Genomic DNA, 17,980 nt, shown 5'->3' with positions numbered 1-17,980 from the left:
TTCCATGCATCCACTACTATCTCAGTAAAGTAATACTTCCTGATATTACTATTAAACCTTTGTCCCGCTAATTTAAAACTATGTCCTCTTGTAGCAGTTTTTCTTCTTTTAAATATTCTCTCCTCTTTTACCTTGTTGATTCCCTATAGAAACATACAAAACATACAAACTTACAAAAGTCTCTGGCATATGCCAACATCCCTGTTAGCAAATCTACGATACGTAAAACACTAAACAAGAATGGATTTCATGGGAGGATACCACAGAGGAAGCCACTGCTGTCCAAAAAAACATTGCTGCACGTTTACAGTTTGCACAAGAGCAAATGGATGTTCCACAGCAGTACTCGAAAAATATTCTGTGGACAGATGAAACCAAAGTTGAGTTGTTTGGAAGAAACACACAACACTATGTGTGGAGAAAAAGAGGCACAGCAAACCAACATCAAAACCTCCTCCCAACTGTGAAGTATGGTGGTGGGGGCATCATGGTTTGGGGCTGCTTTGCTGCATCAGGGCCTGGATGGATTGCTATCATCGAAGAAAAAATGAATTCCCAAGTTTATCAAGACATTTCGCAGGTGAACTTAAAGAGGACCTTTCACCATAATAAAATTTCTAAACTAACTATACAGGCATGTAGAGCGGCGCCCAGGGACCCCCCTGCACTTACTGTTATACCTGGGCGCTTCTCCATTCTCCCGTTATTGCTCCGGTATCTTCATAGTTAGGCTCCACCCAGGGGAACCTGCCGGCGCCTCCTTCTCCCATGCTGCAGCGCTGGCCAATCGCAGCGCTCAGCTCATAGTCTGAGAGAGAAAAAAGCCTCTCAGGCTATGAGCTGAGCGCTGTGATTGGCCAGCGCTGCAGCATGGGAGAAGGAGGCGCCGGCAGGTTCCCCTGGGTGGAGCCTAACTATGAAGATACCGGAGGCAATAACGGGAGAACGGAGCGGCGCCCAGGTATAATAGTAAGTGCAGGAGGGTCCCTGGGCGCCGCTCTACATGCCTGTATAGTTAGTTTAGAAGTTTTATTCTGGTGAAAGGTCCTCTTTAAGGCCATCTGTCCACCAGCTGAAGCTCAACAGAAGACGGGTGTTGCAATAGGACAACGACCCAAGCATAGAAATAAATCAACAACAGAATGGCTTAAAGAGGACCTTTCACTAGTTTAAAAACTAACTATATAAGTGGGCAGAGCAGCACACAGGGGTCCCCCTGCACTTACTAGTATGTCTGTGCGTTGCGCCGTTCGCCCGGTATAGGCTCCGGTGTCTGCAGCTCCATCTGTTGTACTGGGCAGAGTTTTTGTATTAGGGTTGTCCCTTGCTGCAGCGCTGGCCAATCGTAGCGCACAGCTCATAGCCTGGGAGTCCCTGGAATATTATGGCTGCTACTACATGGAGATATCGGGTATAACGTCCTCATCCGTGATACGCAAGTAGACAAATATTTATCAATGTGATAACTACCAATTTAAATATTATTTAGATACTAAGGCACTATTTATACCCCTGTTTCTGAATACAATTTGGTTTCCTGATGAACCCGAGTACAGTAAGGGTGAAACGCGTCGGAAAAATTGTGTCATCAACTTAGATGGCATCATAATATCTATGAAATAAAGGGATATTGATACCACCAACTCTAGGTGATTTCAAACATTCTGTTCAACTAGAATATGGGATTATGTGCCATCTGACATATATTAGGCCTAATCTCTACCATTCCTAGCCCCAAAGCTAAGTATCAACCTAATGATATCTTCCGTATTATTTTCTTATTTTACTGTTATGTGGTTTGTGCTGGAGGGTTTGTAGCTATTTTAGATAGATATGAAAAGTTAAGTTTTAAAGGGTGGTTACCTGTGACAACTGCTGAACCTTGTTTATCTCAACTTTACGATCTGGTAAGTCTCCTAAGCATGCAGACACCTTTTGAAAATTATTAGCAAAATGCTTAAAGCATACCTGCATAATGGCTGTGCCTCTTTGTACAATTATAACTGTGAAGGAACAGTTGTTGTTTAGGCTTTCCAAAAGTCTCTTTCAGCCACATTATTCCATTTCAGCTGCACAGCTAGATGCATTTCACTCAAAATCAGAGGCATCTCCTTTCTGTGAAAGCTACCAGCATTGTACTGGTGTGACATCCTTTCCCTACTTCCCACTGCTTCTTTTCAGCTCAGAACAGATAAGGTGGGAGAAATCACACCTAACAGATACACAGAAGGCTTCTACAATCTTCAACAGGAATTTAGAAACAGTTCTTCTATGAAGCTCAGGATTTTAGCTAGTTCTGGCATGCTCTGTTACTAGGGAATTCTGGAGTTATCCCTTATCCTGTGGATAGGGGATAACTTAATATAACTGGAATACCCCTTTAAGTGTCCTGCCATTGACACCCAGCCACTGTCGTCTTCATTTGCAGTGGTGTCGTGAACTAGAAACCTAGACTGGGCTGGAACCCTATCGTTTTTAGCAACAAACCCAGGTTCTCTTTGGGATCTGATCACTATTCAAGTATGGAGGCCTGGTGGTGAGTGCTTCAATCCTGCCTTTGCTGTGGAGCTACACACTGCCACAACTGCTGGTGTGATGATCTAGGGAGCCTTCGCATATGACAGTAGTCACCCCTAGCAGTGATATGAGGGACTACCAGCTCAGAGACATGTGTCGCCTCTCACGGCACATAATATTTTTGAGCAGGATAATGCTCACCCGCACACACTCCCGGGAACATCTGCGTCAGATTGCAACACTTCCTTGGCCTGCTTGTTTGCCAGATTTATTACCAATTAAGCATTTATGGGATCAGCTGAGACATCAACTTCAGCTCAACTACGAGTGTGCAGGATCTACAGGCCCAGCTGCAACATCTGTGGGCAAATATGTCGCAGGATACCATACGAAATCTGTATGCCTCTATGCCCAACCATATCTCATCTTATATCCAGGCTAGAGGTGGGCCAACAGGGTAGTACAGCTTCCTTTCAATTATACAGTTTTCCCAATAAACTTGTTTTCGCTCAAAATTTGTTATCACATATCATCATTACATACATACAAAGTTTTATTTGATTCTATTTCCGATTTTTTTTTTGTCAAAGATAAATGTCTTTCATACAGCTCTTAATCTCCTGCTTGTCTTCACACAGTAACAGGCTAACCTACAGGACTCCATCTGTGTTAAAACTATGGCTCCCAAGATGTACGCTAGCTTGACTGTTCTCAGAACTCCATAGAAATGAATGAAGCATGCTGGGAGTTGTAGTTTCACAACAGCTGGCGTGCCAGAGGTCGCCTACCACTGCACTAGGGGAAACTTACAGTGCATATAAAGTTATACAGTTACCATTGCACTCAATTGGCAGCTGCAAACATCTATTTGCACAGAGCTCCTGTCCCTGCAGGAAATTGCCATGGATATGTCGGGAAGAAGGTGAAGGAGTTCACTGTCGGATCCTCTCTCCACGGCACTCTTACCAGTCTCCTGGTTTGACTCCTTGGCGAGTACACCACTGTATGTGAGATTTAAGTCAATCATTTTCCATGTTTGTGAAGTCGCTAATTCTGAACTGTGCAGTGTCTGCTGCTTATTCTGGTTCACCTCCATTAAGGTTGACTACACAATTGGAGACGGTGATAAATTTCATGATTACTCTATTATGCTTGACCTTTTAAGTATTTAAGCCTTTAATGGGAAACAACCTTGGGTTCCGCCTATAATAAATAAATGTTAAGTACTTACCTGACAGATCCCACACAATACATGACCTTTGCAGCCTCAGGTGCATGGTTGAGGCCAGTGATTGGCTGCAGATTGGTAAATGCAGCCTGGTTGGAAGAACTACGGTGGCGGTACAGGATCTGTCGGGAACCCTTCTCTTGGTCCCAGTTTCTCCCCATTGCACTCCGCCGTCTGTCCCTTCTGCCTGTGATGGCACTAGTCCCCTTCGCCAATTCCTGTGACATCACCAAGCCGCAGCATCCAAATCTGGTGCACCAATTACGTCCGTGGTGTGGCCAATGCGCAGTACATACTGTGAGGCTAAAGCCCACATTATGTATTGTAGTGCACAGGTAGATTGCAAATCTGAGAGATTTGAATGCAGTGGTTCACTGATGGCAGAGGGAAAGGGAATCAGTCATAGAGGACAGACTTGGGAACACAAGACGGAGGAACTGGAACAGGGAAATGGTGGACTTCGGTTCTTTGAAAGATTGAAAATGACCAGCTGGGCACTTGCTCCCTCATTTGCATATCCATCAAAGTTCTTTTTCTGGCGACTAGAAATGATAATAAAAGTACTGAAGTCATACCTTTAAACCGTCCCAGATCCAGCAGAACAGTCCTGGATTTTGGTAGCTGTCCCATGGTCTGGTGACAACTGAGGTATGTCCCGCTTTTAACTATAGCTTCATCCTGAAGACACAGTTGAGTGCAACAGTGAAGCGAGAAGCCTTGAGCTCCCTGCTACACCATGATGGTCCCCTCCCCAGCAGACTCAATGCGTTGACCTCATTGCACCTGCAGGGCTGAATAACAGAGCATACAGGCTAGGAAACAATGATCATCCCCTGGCCTGTGCGTTCTTGGGCTCAGTGCAGCATGCGCAATGACGTCACTTTCACAATAGGTGATCAACTCTTTCGTGACCTCTGCACAGGTCACAGAGCATGCCTAGAAAATTCTCCCGTAAAAGTTAACAAGGCCCATGACCACTGTGTCTATGGGCCACAGTGACTGCTGTAAAGCATCTCTCTAAATGCTGTTAACAACAGATCTGGCAAGATTGCTGCCCCAATAATCATCTTCAGGAAATAGAATAAAAAATATCTGCAATCAGAAAATAAAAACAGATTAGAAAAAAGAACGTGTGTCACCAGATTCTTATGTGGGGGTAGCTCTCTCATATAGGTACTCTTCTAGGGAGGTTTCACAGTAAATATAATGTACATCTATGGCAACTGTCTATACTACCTAAATACACAAAAAAATTAAAGCATTTTTTGTGAAAAACAAAACTTTATAATTAAAGTTACCTCCATCCTTTCATCTAACAGTAAAATATATCTATCATGATTAGGGATGAGCCAATCGACTTTGGCTGCTTCATCTGAAGAATATATTGGCTCCGTGAGCTGAAAATATTACTTTGCAAAGTCTCACGAGAAGGGCGGGGCGGATCTGGTGACAAGTGGGGGGCGGCAGCAGGGCACAGGGAGATTAGGGCTTCCATTGTGAAAGCGCTCATCTCCATAGTCACCTGTTTCACCGTCCTCAGGACAGCAGTACAGATGAATGCTGCAGGGCAGGGGAGAGGCATCTCCCATCCTTTGATAGACTGCAGGCTTAGCGCCTGCAGCCTATCAGAGGCCAGTGCAGGCGGCGCGATGACGTCATTGCGCCGCCTGAGCCGAACAGCGCAGGACACAGGCCAGAAGAGGCCTGCATCGCATCGCTGCCAGCCTGATGGAGGTAAGTATAAGTGTTTATTTTGTTTATATGGTACAATACAGGAGAGGAGCGCTGTGGGGGCACTTCTTACTGGCACATTATTGGGGGCCACCATGGGGAAATTTACTGAGGCCACAACCAAGGGTTATTTTATATGGGGAGTACTATGGGGGAAAGAGGGGAGAGTAACACTATGAGGGCATCTACTGAGGCCACAAAGAAAGGGTATTTTATATTGGGAGCTCTGTATAGGGGAATTTTATACTGGGACACATTATGGTGGGTACTATGGGGAAGGGGGGAGAGGAGTACTATGGGTTCATCTACAGCGGGGCACTATATAGGGGTATTTAATACTGGCACATTAAGGAGGCACTATGGGGCATTAGTTCAACTGGGGGCATTAAAAGGGAGTATTTTCTGCACCGGCACAAATTATAAGGGGGCATTTTTTGTACTGTCATATTATAAGAATTATTACTACTGGGGGACACTCGGGCACTATATAGGGGCATTTTATACTGATACATTATGGGGGGCACTAGGAGGATTGGGGGTTAGGAGCACTATGGGGGCATTTACTGGGGGCACTATATAGGGGTATTTAATACTGGCACATTAAGGGGGCACTATGGGGCATTAGCTCAACTGGGGGCATTAAAAAGGGATTATTTTCTGCACCGGCACACATTATAAGGGGGCATTTTTTGTACTGTCATATTATAAGGAGAATTATTACTAATGGGGGGCATTATGGTGGGCTTTACTACTACTGGGGGAACATTATTACTAGTATGGGCACTATGGGAACATTATTACTTTTGGGGCACTGTAGGAGCACTATTACTATCATGTGTGCTCTAGCAGAGAATTATTACTATAGGTGGGACTTTTGGGAGCACTATTACTGTGGGGGCACCTTGGCACAGTGTCAGCTTATCAAACAGTTATTTCTGGGGTACATAATGTTTACATTATTAGTGCCTGGGACACTATTTGCTGGGTGCAGTTATTTTAGGACACTGCGTGCAAATAATTATTAAAGGGCACTATCTGAATGGTACTAGTATGATCATGGCATTTATCTGTCTCTGCAGTATAATATTGGGGAGCACAGCAGCACAGTATTGGGGGTGGTAGGATTATTTGGGATATGGGAGGATGATGGAAAAGTAGTAAACAATTTTTTTTTGTCAAATTGCAGAGACAAGAAATGGCTGAAAATGGTGGTCTGGTCTGAAAAGAGATGAGGAAGAAAGAGAACATTTACATCAAAGAGACGTCGCTGGATGATGTAAGAGGTATGTGGTGCTGTATTAGCTTTTTCAATTTTTCGGCTCAGAAAGGCTAGATAGAAGCCCCTGAAGAAGCAAAAGAGAAACCTAGGTCCGGCAGACACGAGGGATAACTCTGATACTTCGATGTGCTGTTGATTTTTTACTATCACTTGACACTTTATTAGCGGTGTTTAACTATTGGTTTCACTATTGGTGCTTCCTCTCTTGGCCACAAACAGGAGGTTAAAATTGGAAGGAGAGGGTAACCCGTCTACAGATTCAGCAATAGACTATATCAGACTTTTGCACTTGGCTCAACTCTAACTTGGATTGTCTCTGGAATTCAGAGCAGCACGGTCTCCTAGTTTGCGTTTTGAGAAAGGCTAGGTGCACCCCTGCTCACGAGACTTTGTGTAATACCTTTGTAAATTAATTTCTGTAAAAAAAAAAAAAACTCAATACCGAACTCTGTTTCGGTTCAAAGTGGTACCTACATAATTACAACAAAGTTTTATGCAAATTGACTTTAGATGAAGCAGCTGAAGTCGATTCACTCATCCCTAATCATGATCTAAGTCACTAGGGAATTTCAGTATATGTGATCCATGCTACTAAAATGGTCTGCATAAACAAATACATTTTGTATTACAACTCTGCTTTGCAGGTAACTCACAGTAATATGCAAAAAATCGGAGAGTAGAGAAGTTGAATGCATTGAAGGAGAACGTACAAATGATAACATAGAACAATCTTCCCCTACAACGCTCTCTATAGACCTGAAGTTATGTAGAAAACCCTTGTCAAACATCTGCTGGAGCCTTCATTCACAAGAGGCGATTGTCACAGCTCATCTACTCCCTCCTTGTACAGGTCACAGAGCATGCCTAGAAAACTCTTCATAAGGCCTCTTTCACATGGGCGTTTGTGCCTGTGGTCATGCTGCGGCCCGCAATGCACCAGCACAGTCCGTGGGGCAGCTGCAGCGGATCACGGACCCATTCACTTGAATGGGTCTGCGATCCGGCTGTTCCGCAAAAAGATAGAACATGTTCTATCTTTTTGCGGAACGGAAGTACGGGACGAAACCACACGGAAGCACTCAGTAGTGCTTGTGTAGGGTTCTGTTCCGCATCTCCGGATTTGTGGGCCCATTGAAGTGAATGGGTCCGCATCCCTGATGCGGAATGCCCACAGAACGTCACCAGTGTATTGCGGATCCGCAAATGTGTTCCGCAATACGGCACGCCCGTGTGAAAGAAGCCTAAAAGTCAGAGGCTTAGGTCATAACCGAAGGATCCTTTTGTTCGCTAAACACATTAGCCATTTCTAAATATAAGAAATTAACAACCTTGGGAAGGCTGTACAACATTGCAGGATTTTATCAGTTACACTTTAGTTGGGGGGTTTCAGACTAAAGACTTCAGAGAAATAAAGATTGTCCATGCGTTGCACTATTGACCTTAAGAGTCATTAATGCATGGTGAGGTTCATACAAATGATTGTTGAAGATCACTTTCCAGCATACAAACGATGGACAATAAATCACTTGTTTGACGTTGATTACATGCTTTATGCCGACATAATAATCCTAGTTAGTTGTCAGCACATTCTTCATGTTAACAGGTATCCAACAGTTGCTTATAATTACGGATGAGTGAATCGACTTTGGATGAAACATCCAAAGTAGATTTGCATAAAACTTTGTTCCAATACTGTAGGGAGCAGGAGGGCCGTACAGTATTAGTACTCTTTCACACGACCGTGCCGTTTTTTGCTGGCCGCAAATTGCGGATCCACAAAACACGGATGGTGCTTGTGTCCCTTCCGCAGTTTGTGGAACGGAACAGGAGGCCTATTATGGAAATGCCTATTCTTGTCTGCAAAATGGACAATAGGACAGAACTCATAATTTTTGCAGGGCCACGCATGGAGCAACTGATGCAGACAGCACACAGAGTTCTGTCCGCATCTTTTGCGGACCCATTGAAATCAATGGTACCGTATGTGGAACGCAAAAAACGGCCCGTATACAGAACACAAAATCTGTTCATGTGAACGAGCCCTTAGAATGTATTGGCTGCAATGAGCCGAAGTTATTGCTTTGCGAAGTCTCACGAGACTTCGGTTAATAACTTCATAAATTAATTTGTAGTGTAAAAAAATAAATAAACATTTCCCGAACTCGGGTTTGGTTCCAAGTGGTACCTCCTGCTTCGCAGATCAGTGGAACAAAGTTTTATGCAAATCGACTTCATCCGAAGTCGATTCGCTCATCTCTGCTTATAATATAAACTGTAACAGTGGATTTACATGGTGCAATAATTGGGCAGATTATTGGGAATGACCGTTCCTGCAAACGCTAGTTCAAGACAATCTGTATGTATAAAAACGCTTGTTCATTGGGTGAAACTGTTGTTCATGCAGGCACCTAACATTATCGTTCCTGGGCAACAGATTGTGCAGTATAAACAGCGATCTGCTGCCCAGAAACAATGCAGCTGTATGGGGACAAGCGATCGCAATAGCCCGCACTGCTCCCTCGTATAGTAGTGGGGTAATACAGTTATTATAGATTAACTATGTATTAATATGTAAATAAATATCTTTACATTCTTCCTGCTCACTGACCAGCGTGGCCACACTGGTCAGCGAGCTCTCCCCAGTACGCTGTGTCATTAACCCGCTGCTGGGAGTGATGCCTGTGTGAGCGGTAAGCGTTCAGTACTGGCAATGCAGGGAGGCAGGAGGAAGCTTCCTCTACTGTATATAAAGTAGAGGAATATTACCTTCCCTATATACAGTAGAGGAAGCTTCCTCATACCTCCCTGCATTGCCAGTACTGAACGCTTACCGCTCACACAGGCATCACTCCCAGCAGCTGGTTAATGACACAGCGTACTGGGGAGAGCTCACTGACCAGTGTGGCCACGCTGGTCAGTGAGCAGGAAGAATGTAAAGATATTTATTTATATATTAATACATAGTTAATCTATAATAATTGTATTGCCCCACTACTATACGAGGGAGCAGTGTGGGCAGATGCCTGCCAGCTCCCACCACAACCAGTCTCCCTAATACAACCCTGTAAAATGGCAGTTACACTTTAAGGGAGGAACAATCAATCACACACACAAAGGATCGGATGTACAAAAAAAACATATTCTTATATAATAATCCTTTAGTCTCTTTCTAGAAGTTTCACTTGCCAATTTCTACCCACAAATATAGGGGTCCCAGAGGTAAAGGCATAATCAGTCACATATTAGGCATGTAATAAGCAATGTAAATACCCTAATGTACCTCTTTACTGGAGATCAGCTATAAGAAATAATTCACAACTGTGGATGTAATACTGTGAGGTTTTATTTACAGAATTCACATACATCATTGTACCCAGCAGTCTCTTATTAAATAGCTACATAATTAGGAACACCAGCAAGCTCATCCACGCATTTCCAACCATGGCTGGGATATTCCACTGTAATGCTTAATGCTTTTTTTTCTCTCCCCGTTTCTTCTTCTTGTATTGTGAGCTAAACCTTGTCAGTGTTGTTTTAATATAAGGTGCATGTTAAAAAGAAAAAACAAAAACAAAAAAAAATTATAATACCACTAAGACGTGTCCAGTATTTGTCAATGGTAGATAGATTGTGGCACTGGTAATCTCTCCTAGTTGTAACCACCATGAATGTGGTTAACATTTTCCTTTCAGCTCGTTGGATTCACAGAGCCATCAACTGTGGAAACCATTTTGCTTTCAAGCAAACAGCAGAAAGATTAAAACGTAATAACATCCATCCCAAAGTTTCTGCTAGTTTCCCAATTTCCAGAAACCCAGACATGACGCTGTAGAATATTACAGGACTTCTGCAATGGAAAAAGAGAGCACACAGAGAGAATTAATATGATATAAACCACCACATGGCACGCAAAAGTAGTAGTCCTACAAAGAAAGACAGCACGTCAAAGGATATGTTTACATGGCAATAAAGAAAGTACCACGGTTTCTATAGGACACAACTGCAAATCCAATTAGCGCCAATCAAGAAGGTCTCTAGATGGGCCAAATGTACAGATATACCGCTATAATACTATTCAACAATGCAAAAAAAAAAAAAAAAAAAAAAAGCGCTACAGTATGCATGAATGTATCAATCCAAATGTGATAATGAAATATCACACCATGCAGCTGAATACAAGTTAGGCATGCACTTTGAGAAAAAGAAGAAAGAAAATGTATGCCTCAACTCTAAAGTCAAACATGGTGTGAGGGCACCTAAGGAGCACACTACACAACAAAAGGAATTTGAGGATAGAACATGCATTATATTAAGATTCATAAATGGGCTTGCTTTGTCTATTATAGGGAATCTGTCAGCTCCATAACACACCCTAAACTAAAGTAAGCAGTGTATATTGTAAGTGACACAGAGTCCGGTTATATAATTTTTATCTTCGTATTTACTTACAAACCGGATTCCAAATAAGTTGGGACACTATACAAATCGTGAATAAAAACTGAATGCAATGATATGGAGATGGCAAATGTCAATATTTTATTCAGAATAGAACATAAATCACGGAACAAAAGTTTAAACTGAGAAAATGTACCATTTTAAGGGAAAAATATGTTGAATCAGAATTTCACGGTGTCAACAAATCCCCAAAAAGTTGGGACAAGGCCATTTTCACCACTGTGTGGCATCTCCCCTTCTTCTTACAACACTCAACAGACGTCTGGGGACTGAGGAGACCAGTTTCTCAAGTTTAGAAATAGGAATGCTCTCCCATTCTTGTCTAATACAGGCCTCTAACTGTTCAATTGTCTTGGGCCTTCTTTGTTGCACTTTCCTCTTTATGATGCGCCAAATGTTCTCTACAGGTGAAAGATCTGGACTGCAGACTGGCCATTTCAGTACCCGGATCCTTCTCCTACGCAGCCATGATGTTGTGATTGATGCAGAATGTGGTCTGGCATTATCTTGTTGAAATGCAGGGTCTTCCCTGAAAGAGATGACGTCTGGATGGGAGCATATGTTGTTCTAGAACCTGAATATATTTTTCTGCATTGATGGTGCCTTTCCAGACATGCAAGCTGCCCATGCCACACGCACTCATGCAACCCCATACCATCAGAGATGCAGGCTTCTGAACTGAGCGTTGATAACAACTTGGGTTGTCCTTGTCCTCTTTGGTCTGGATGACATGGCGTCCCAGATTTCGAATCGTGACTCGTCTGACCACAGAACAGTCTTCCATTTTGCCACACTCAATTTTAAATGATCCCTGGCCCAGTGTAAACGCCTGAGCTTGTGGATCTTGCTTAGAAATGGCTTCTTCTTTGCACTGTAGAGTTTCAGCTGGCAACGGCGGATGGCACGGTGGATTGTGTTCACTGACAATGGTTTCTGGAAGTATTCCTGAGCCCATTCTGTGATTTCCTTTACAGTAGCATTCCTGTTTGTGGTGCAGTGTCGTTTAAGGGCCCGGAGATCATCCAGTATGGTTTTACGGCCTTGAGCCTTACGCACAGAGATTGTTCCAGATTCTCTGAATCTTCGGAGGATGTTATGCACAGTTGATGATGATAGATGCAAAGTCTTTGCAATTTTCCGCTGGGTAACACCTTTCTGATATTGCTCCACTATCTTTCTGCGCAACATTGTGGGAATTGGTGATCCTCTACCCATCTTGGCCTCTGAGAGACACTGCCACTCTGAGAAGCTCTTTTTAAACCCAATCATGTTGCCAATTGACCTAATTAGTGTTAATTGGTCTTCCAGCTCTTCGTTATGCTCAAATTTACTTTTTACAGCCTCTTATTGCTACTTGTCCCAACTTTTTGGGGGATTTGTTGACACCGTGAAAATTTGAATCAACGTATTTTTCCTTTAAAATGATACATTTACTCGGATTAAACGTTTGATCTGTCATCTACGTTCTATTACAAATAAAATATTGACATTTGCCATCTCCACATCATTGCATTCAGTTTTTATTCACAATTTGTTTAGTGTCCCAACTTTTTGGGAATCCGGTTTGTACATTCCGATGCTGTGCTCCCACAAACCAGCAGTAAAATGCACTAAGCGGACTCCCGTGCTCATGCACATAATGGAGAGGATGCAAAGAGTCCTCACAATGCAAGCGAATATGAAAATAAAAATTACATAATTGGACTCTGCATGGCATCACTTACTCTATACATGGCTTACTGTCGTTTGGGGAATGTTTTGTTGCTGACAGATTCCCTTTAACCCCTTAAGGACCCGGCCATTTTTTGCAAATCTGACATGTGTCACTTTATGTGGTAATAACTTTAAAACGCTTATCCAGGCCATTCTGAGACAGTTTTCTTGTCACATATTGTACTTCATGACACTGGTAAAATTGAGACAAAAAATTTCATTTCTAGAAAAATACCAAATTTACAAAAAATTTGGAAAAAGTAGCAAATTTCCAAATTTCAATTTCTCTACTTTTATAATAGATAGTAATAACTCCAAAAATAGTTATTACTTTACGTTCCCCATATGTCTACTTCATGTTTGGATCATTTTGTGAATGCCATTTTATTTTTGGGGACTTTACAAGGCTTAGATTAGAAGCAAATCTTGAAACTTTTCAGAAAATTTCCAAAACCCACTTTTTAATGACCAGTTCAGGTCTGAAGTCACTTTGCGAGGCTTCCATAATAGAAACCACCCAAAAATGACCCAAATTTTAGAAACTACACCCCCAAGGTATTCAAAACTGAATATAAATAAAAAAAAAATCAGGGTTAACAGCCAAACAAAACTCAACATGTATTACCCTGATTCTGTAGTCTACAGAAACACCCCATATGTGGTCATAAGCTGCTGTACTGGGACACAGCATTGTGCAGAAGGAAAGTTTTTGGAAGGCAGATTTCACTGGGATAATTTTAAGCTGCCATGTCACTTTTGAAGACCCCCTGATGCACCCCTACAGTAGAAACTCCAAAAAGTGATCCCATTTTAGAAACTACACCCCCAAGGTATTAAAAACTGATTTTACAAACTTTGTTAACCCTTTAGGTGGTCCATGAGAATTAATGGAAAATGGAGATGAAATTTCAGAATTTTACTTTTTGGCAGATTTTCCATTTTAATAAATTTTTCCAGTAACAAAGCAAGGGTTAACAGCCAAACACAACTCAATATTTATTACCCTGATTCTGTAGTTTACAGAAACACCCCATATGTGGTCGTAAACTGCTGTACGGACACACGGCAGGGCGCAGAAGGAAATGAACGCCATATGGTTTTTGGAAGGCAGATTTCACTGGAATAGTTTTAAGCTGCTGTGTCACATTTGAAGACCCCCTGATGCACCCCTACAGTAGAAACTCCCCAAATATGACCCCATTTTGGAAACTACGGGATAAGGTGGCAGTTTTGTTGGTACTATTTTATGGTACATATGATTTTTGGTTGCACTATATTACACTTTTTGTGAGGCAAGGTAACAAAAAATAGCTGTTTTGGCACCGTTTTTATTTTTTGTTATTTACAGTGTTCATCTAACATGTTAGAAGGTTAGATCATGTGGTATTTTAATAGAACAGGTTGTTACGGATGCGACAATACCAAATATAACTCCTTTTTTTGGTTGTTGGTTTCAGTTTTATATAATAAACCATTTTTGAAAAAAAAAAATATTTTTTTTTTTAGTGTCTCCATATTCTAAAAGCCATTTTTTTTTATAAATTTTGGCCGACTGTCTTATCTAAGGGCTAATTTTTTTCAGTATGAGATTATTGTTTGATTGGTACTATTTTAGAGTACATATAACTTTTTGATTGCTTGGTATTACACGTTTTGTGATGTAAGGTGACAAAAAATTGCTTTTTTGACACTTTTTAAAAAGATTTTTTTACTGTCCACCTGAGGGGTTAGGTCATGTGATATTTTTAAACAGCAGGTTCTTATAGACGTGGCAATACCTAATATGCATACTTTTTTAATTATTTAAGTTTCAAACAATAATATTTTTGAAACAAACAAAAAAAAATCATTTTTTACTGTCTCCATATTTATTTATTTTTTGGCGATTGTCTTAGGTAGGGTATCATTTTTTGCTGGATGAGATGACAGTTTGATTGGGGTCGATATGACTTTTTGATCGCTTCCTATTACACTTTTTGTGATGTAAGGTGACAAAAAATGGCTTTTGACCCCCTTTTTTTTTTTTATAAAAAAAAAAAAAAAAAAAAAAAAAAAAAAATTATAATCATGTTTTAGTGTCTCCATAGTCTGAGAGCCATATTTATTTATTTTTTTAAGCAATTGTCTTAGGTAGGGGCTCAGTTTTTGCAGGATGAAGTGACGGTTAGATCATTACTATTTTTGGGGGAATACGCCTTTTTGATCATTTTTAGTGATGTAAAGAGACAAAAAAATAATGGCTTTTTTAGCACAGTTTTTATTTTATTTTTCTGACGGCATTTATCTGAGGGGTTAGGTCAGGTGATATTTTTATAGAGCTGGTCGATACGGACGCAGCGATACCGAATATGCCTACTTTTTTTGCCTTATTTTTTACAAATAGATTTTACTTTATTTTGGGAAAAGGACTTTTTTTTGTTTTGTTTTTTAACTTGAAACTTTAAAATCTTCTTAAAACTTTTCAATTTATTATTTGTCCCACTCTGGGACTTCAACATTACAGGGTCTGATCCCTGTTTCAATGCAGCACAATACATCTGTATTAGGCCTCCGTACAGGCTGGGCCCCAAGCCTTGGAACTGCTATGGCAACCATCGAGTCCCCGCCACAGCAGCACGGGGACCCGATGGATGATGAGAGGAGGGGGGGGGGGGGGGAGATGCTTGTCCTGGGGCACTAAGTACCGGCCTTTTAGAACGAGCATTCTAGTCCTGGGTCCTCAACGTGTTAAAAACCGCCATCCACCTTTAGCTGTAAGGAGCGACTGCTATGTGCAGGGCTCCAGACTAAAAAAAAATATCAAGGAGCCATTGGCTCCTAACCTGAAAAATTTAGTCGCCAAATTTACATTTTTAGTCGCCAAATTTAAAATACATATAATTACGGTATAATAAAAAAAAACAAAAAAAAAAACACACATGTCTTACCTAGGGTTGTCACGATAACAAAATTTTGACTCAATTTTGATACCATAAAGTATTGTGATACTCGATACCACGTGAAAAAAATAAAACACCAAAAAAGCCGCGTGCATACCAGACTTTATGTAACGTCTGGACCATAATACACAGTCCTAACCTAATTTTTGTCAGCACAAGGTGACAAAAAATTGGTAAATTGCAATTTTTTTATTTTTTTTTTCTGTTACGGTGTTCACCGCATAGGAGATATTTTTAAAATATTTTAGGGCTCTTTCACACTTGCGGCAGGACGGATCCGGCAGGCTGGTCTCCCTGTCGGATCCGTCCTTCCGCTGTTTCGCCGAGCCGCCACTCCGTCCCCATCGACTATAATGGGGATGGCGGCTGAGCTCCGGCGCTGCACGGCGAAAGCCACCGGACTAAAAAGTCCTGCATGTCCGCCTTTTTAACCCTGCGGCTTTCGCCGTGCACCGCCGTGCTGCGCCGGAGCTCAGCCCCCGTCCCCATTATAGTCAATGGGGACGGGGGGACGGAGCGGCGGTCCGACGAAACAGCGGAAGGACGGATCCGACAGGGAGACCAGCCTGCCGGATCCGTCCTGCCGCAAGCGTGAAAGAGCCCTTAATAGTTCGCACTTTTTCGGACGTGGCGATATGTAATTTTTTTATTGTTTATATATTTAATATGTAAAATTGGACAAGGGGGTGATTTAAACTTAAAAAAAAAAACAACTCCAAAATATTAACTTTTTATTTAATAACTATTTTCCCCCTTAGGGGCTAGAACCTGGGATCTTTCATCCCTTGTCCTATTCAGGGTGAATAGGCCCTCACACTCTCCCTGCTGCCCTGTGCTTTGTGCACACAGCAGCAGGGAGCCGACTATGGCAGCCAGGACTTTCAGTTTGTGAAAGCGGCAGAACAGCGGCGGGTCTAGGCGCAAATGGCGACAAGACTACAGAGTGTTGTCGCCATTTAGCAATTCTAGGTCGCATTTGCAACCATTTTGGTCACCATCTGGAGCCCTGTATGTGTTACACTGCCTGGGCTATGCTGTACATAAAACAGTGATGGCTATACCCTTACCTGTTATTTGAGGGGGCTGGACAGTTGACTTCTTTATAAAACCATCTTTGCCTGCAAAAGCAATAATGGGCTCTGCTGGAGGACTAACTTTATCTCCATTGGAACTGCTAATTTCAGAGAGTGTTATCACCTCCTCAAAGGCAGGGGATGATTCTTTAGAGGAGAAACCATTTTCCTGCTTGGAGGGTGGCACCCCATTCACTATGTGTCCAGGTACCCTAAAGAAAATCAAATAATGAATATATTAGTTTGCATGGTATGACTGTAATATACAAAAACAGCTAAAACTATATAAGCATATGTTAAGAGAAGATTTCATGCAATACCGTACACTGGGGTGTATACGTTACGTTGTATATTTGTTGGGCGCACAATAGATGACATATGATGGGTGACCCAATACTGTACATATATCACTGCAACAATTTATTACTATTGATACAACTATTTTCATGCCTTTCATTAGATATTAGTATAGCACAATCTTACAATAGAACCTGCTTCCTGAAACAGAAGTACCTTTGTGTGGTAAATAGCGGTTACAAGCAAGCTAACCACAAGCAGTGTCAAATATAGTTTAGTTAGGAGATAATTGCCATATAAATATATATATATATATATATATATATATATATATATATATCAAATTTTATTTTTAAATTGAGATCTTTTCCACTGACAACTAAAATGCAAAACTAAAGTAGAATCCCATCCCCCACCCCCCACTAAAGATTTTGAGGTTGATGAGCACAGTGCTGTAAATTGTATAGCAGCTGTGCTTAGTATTGCAGCTCAGGCCCATTCACTTGAAAAGGACTGAGCATGTGACCAATAAACATGACATCACTGACCTAGGAAGAGACTGCAGTGCCTGTTCAAACAGCCAGTCGAGGGGGGGGGGGGGGGGGGGGGGGTGCAGGAAGTTGGACCCGCAGCAATGAGGTGTTAATAGCCTACACCAAAGATAGGCCATCTCTATATCAAAATCTCGGACAACCACTTTAAAATTGCAACTGCATATACCTATGTATCATTTTTTTTCTCATTTTTT

The 17,980-nt window shown here is 41.7% G+C and overlaps 1 protein-coding gene across 6 annotated transcripts in view; it reads right to left on the bottom strand.

Annotated features, from left to right (window-relative positions):
* Nucleotides 1-10,076: 10,076 nt before the first annotated feature.
* Nucleotides 10,077-17,980, bottom strand: part of MAP7D1 (MAP7 domain containing 1) — a 77,925-nt gene continuing 70,021 nt past the window's right edge. For all 6 annotated transcript variants that reach the window (XM_044287696.1, XM_044287693.1, XM_044287694.1 and 3 more), the window contains 2 exons: nucleotides 16,930-17,147; nucleotides 10,077-10,602 (listed from right to left, as the gene is read on the bottom strand). In XM_044287696.1, coding sequence (XP_044143631.1) covers nucleotides 10,592-10,602; nucleotides 16,930-17,147 — 229 coding nt within the window. In that variant the 3' untranslated portion in view covers nucleotides 10,077-10,591. The remainder of the gene's footprint in view (nucleotides 10,603-16,929; nucleotides 17,148-17,980) is intronic.

This window comes from Bufo gargarizans, chromosome 3 (genome assembly GCF_014858855.1).
Source record: "Bufo gargarizans isolate SCDJY-AF-19 chromosome 3, ASM1485885v1, whole genome shotgun sequence".
Taxonomy (NCBI): domain Eukaryota; kingdom Metazoa; phylum Chordata; class Amphibia; order Anura; family Bufonidae; genus Bufo; species Bufo gargarizans.
Note: the sequence above shows the minus strand (reverse complement) of the source record. Positions and strands in the feature narration are given on the sequence as shown.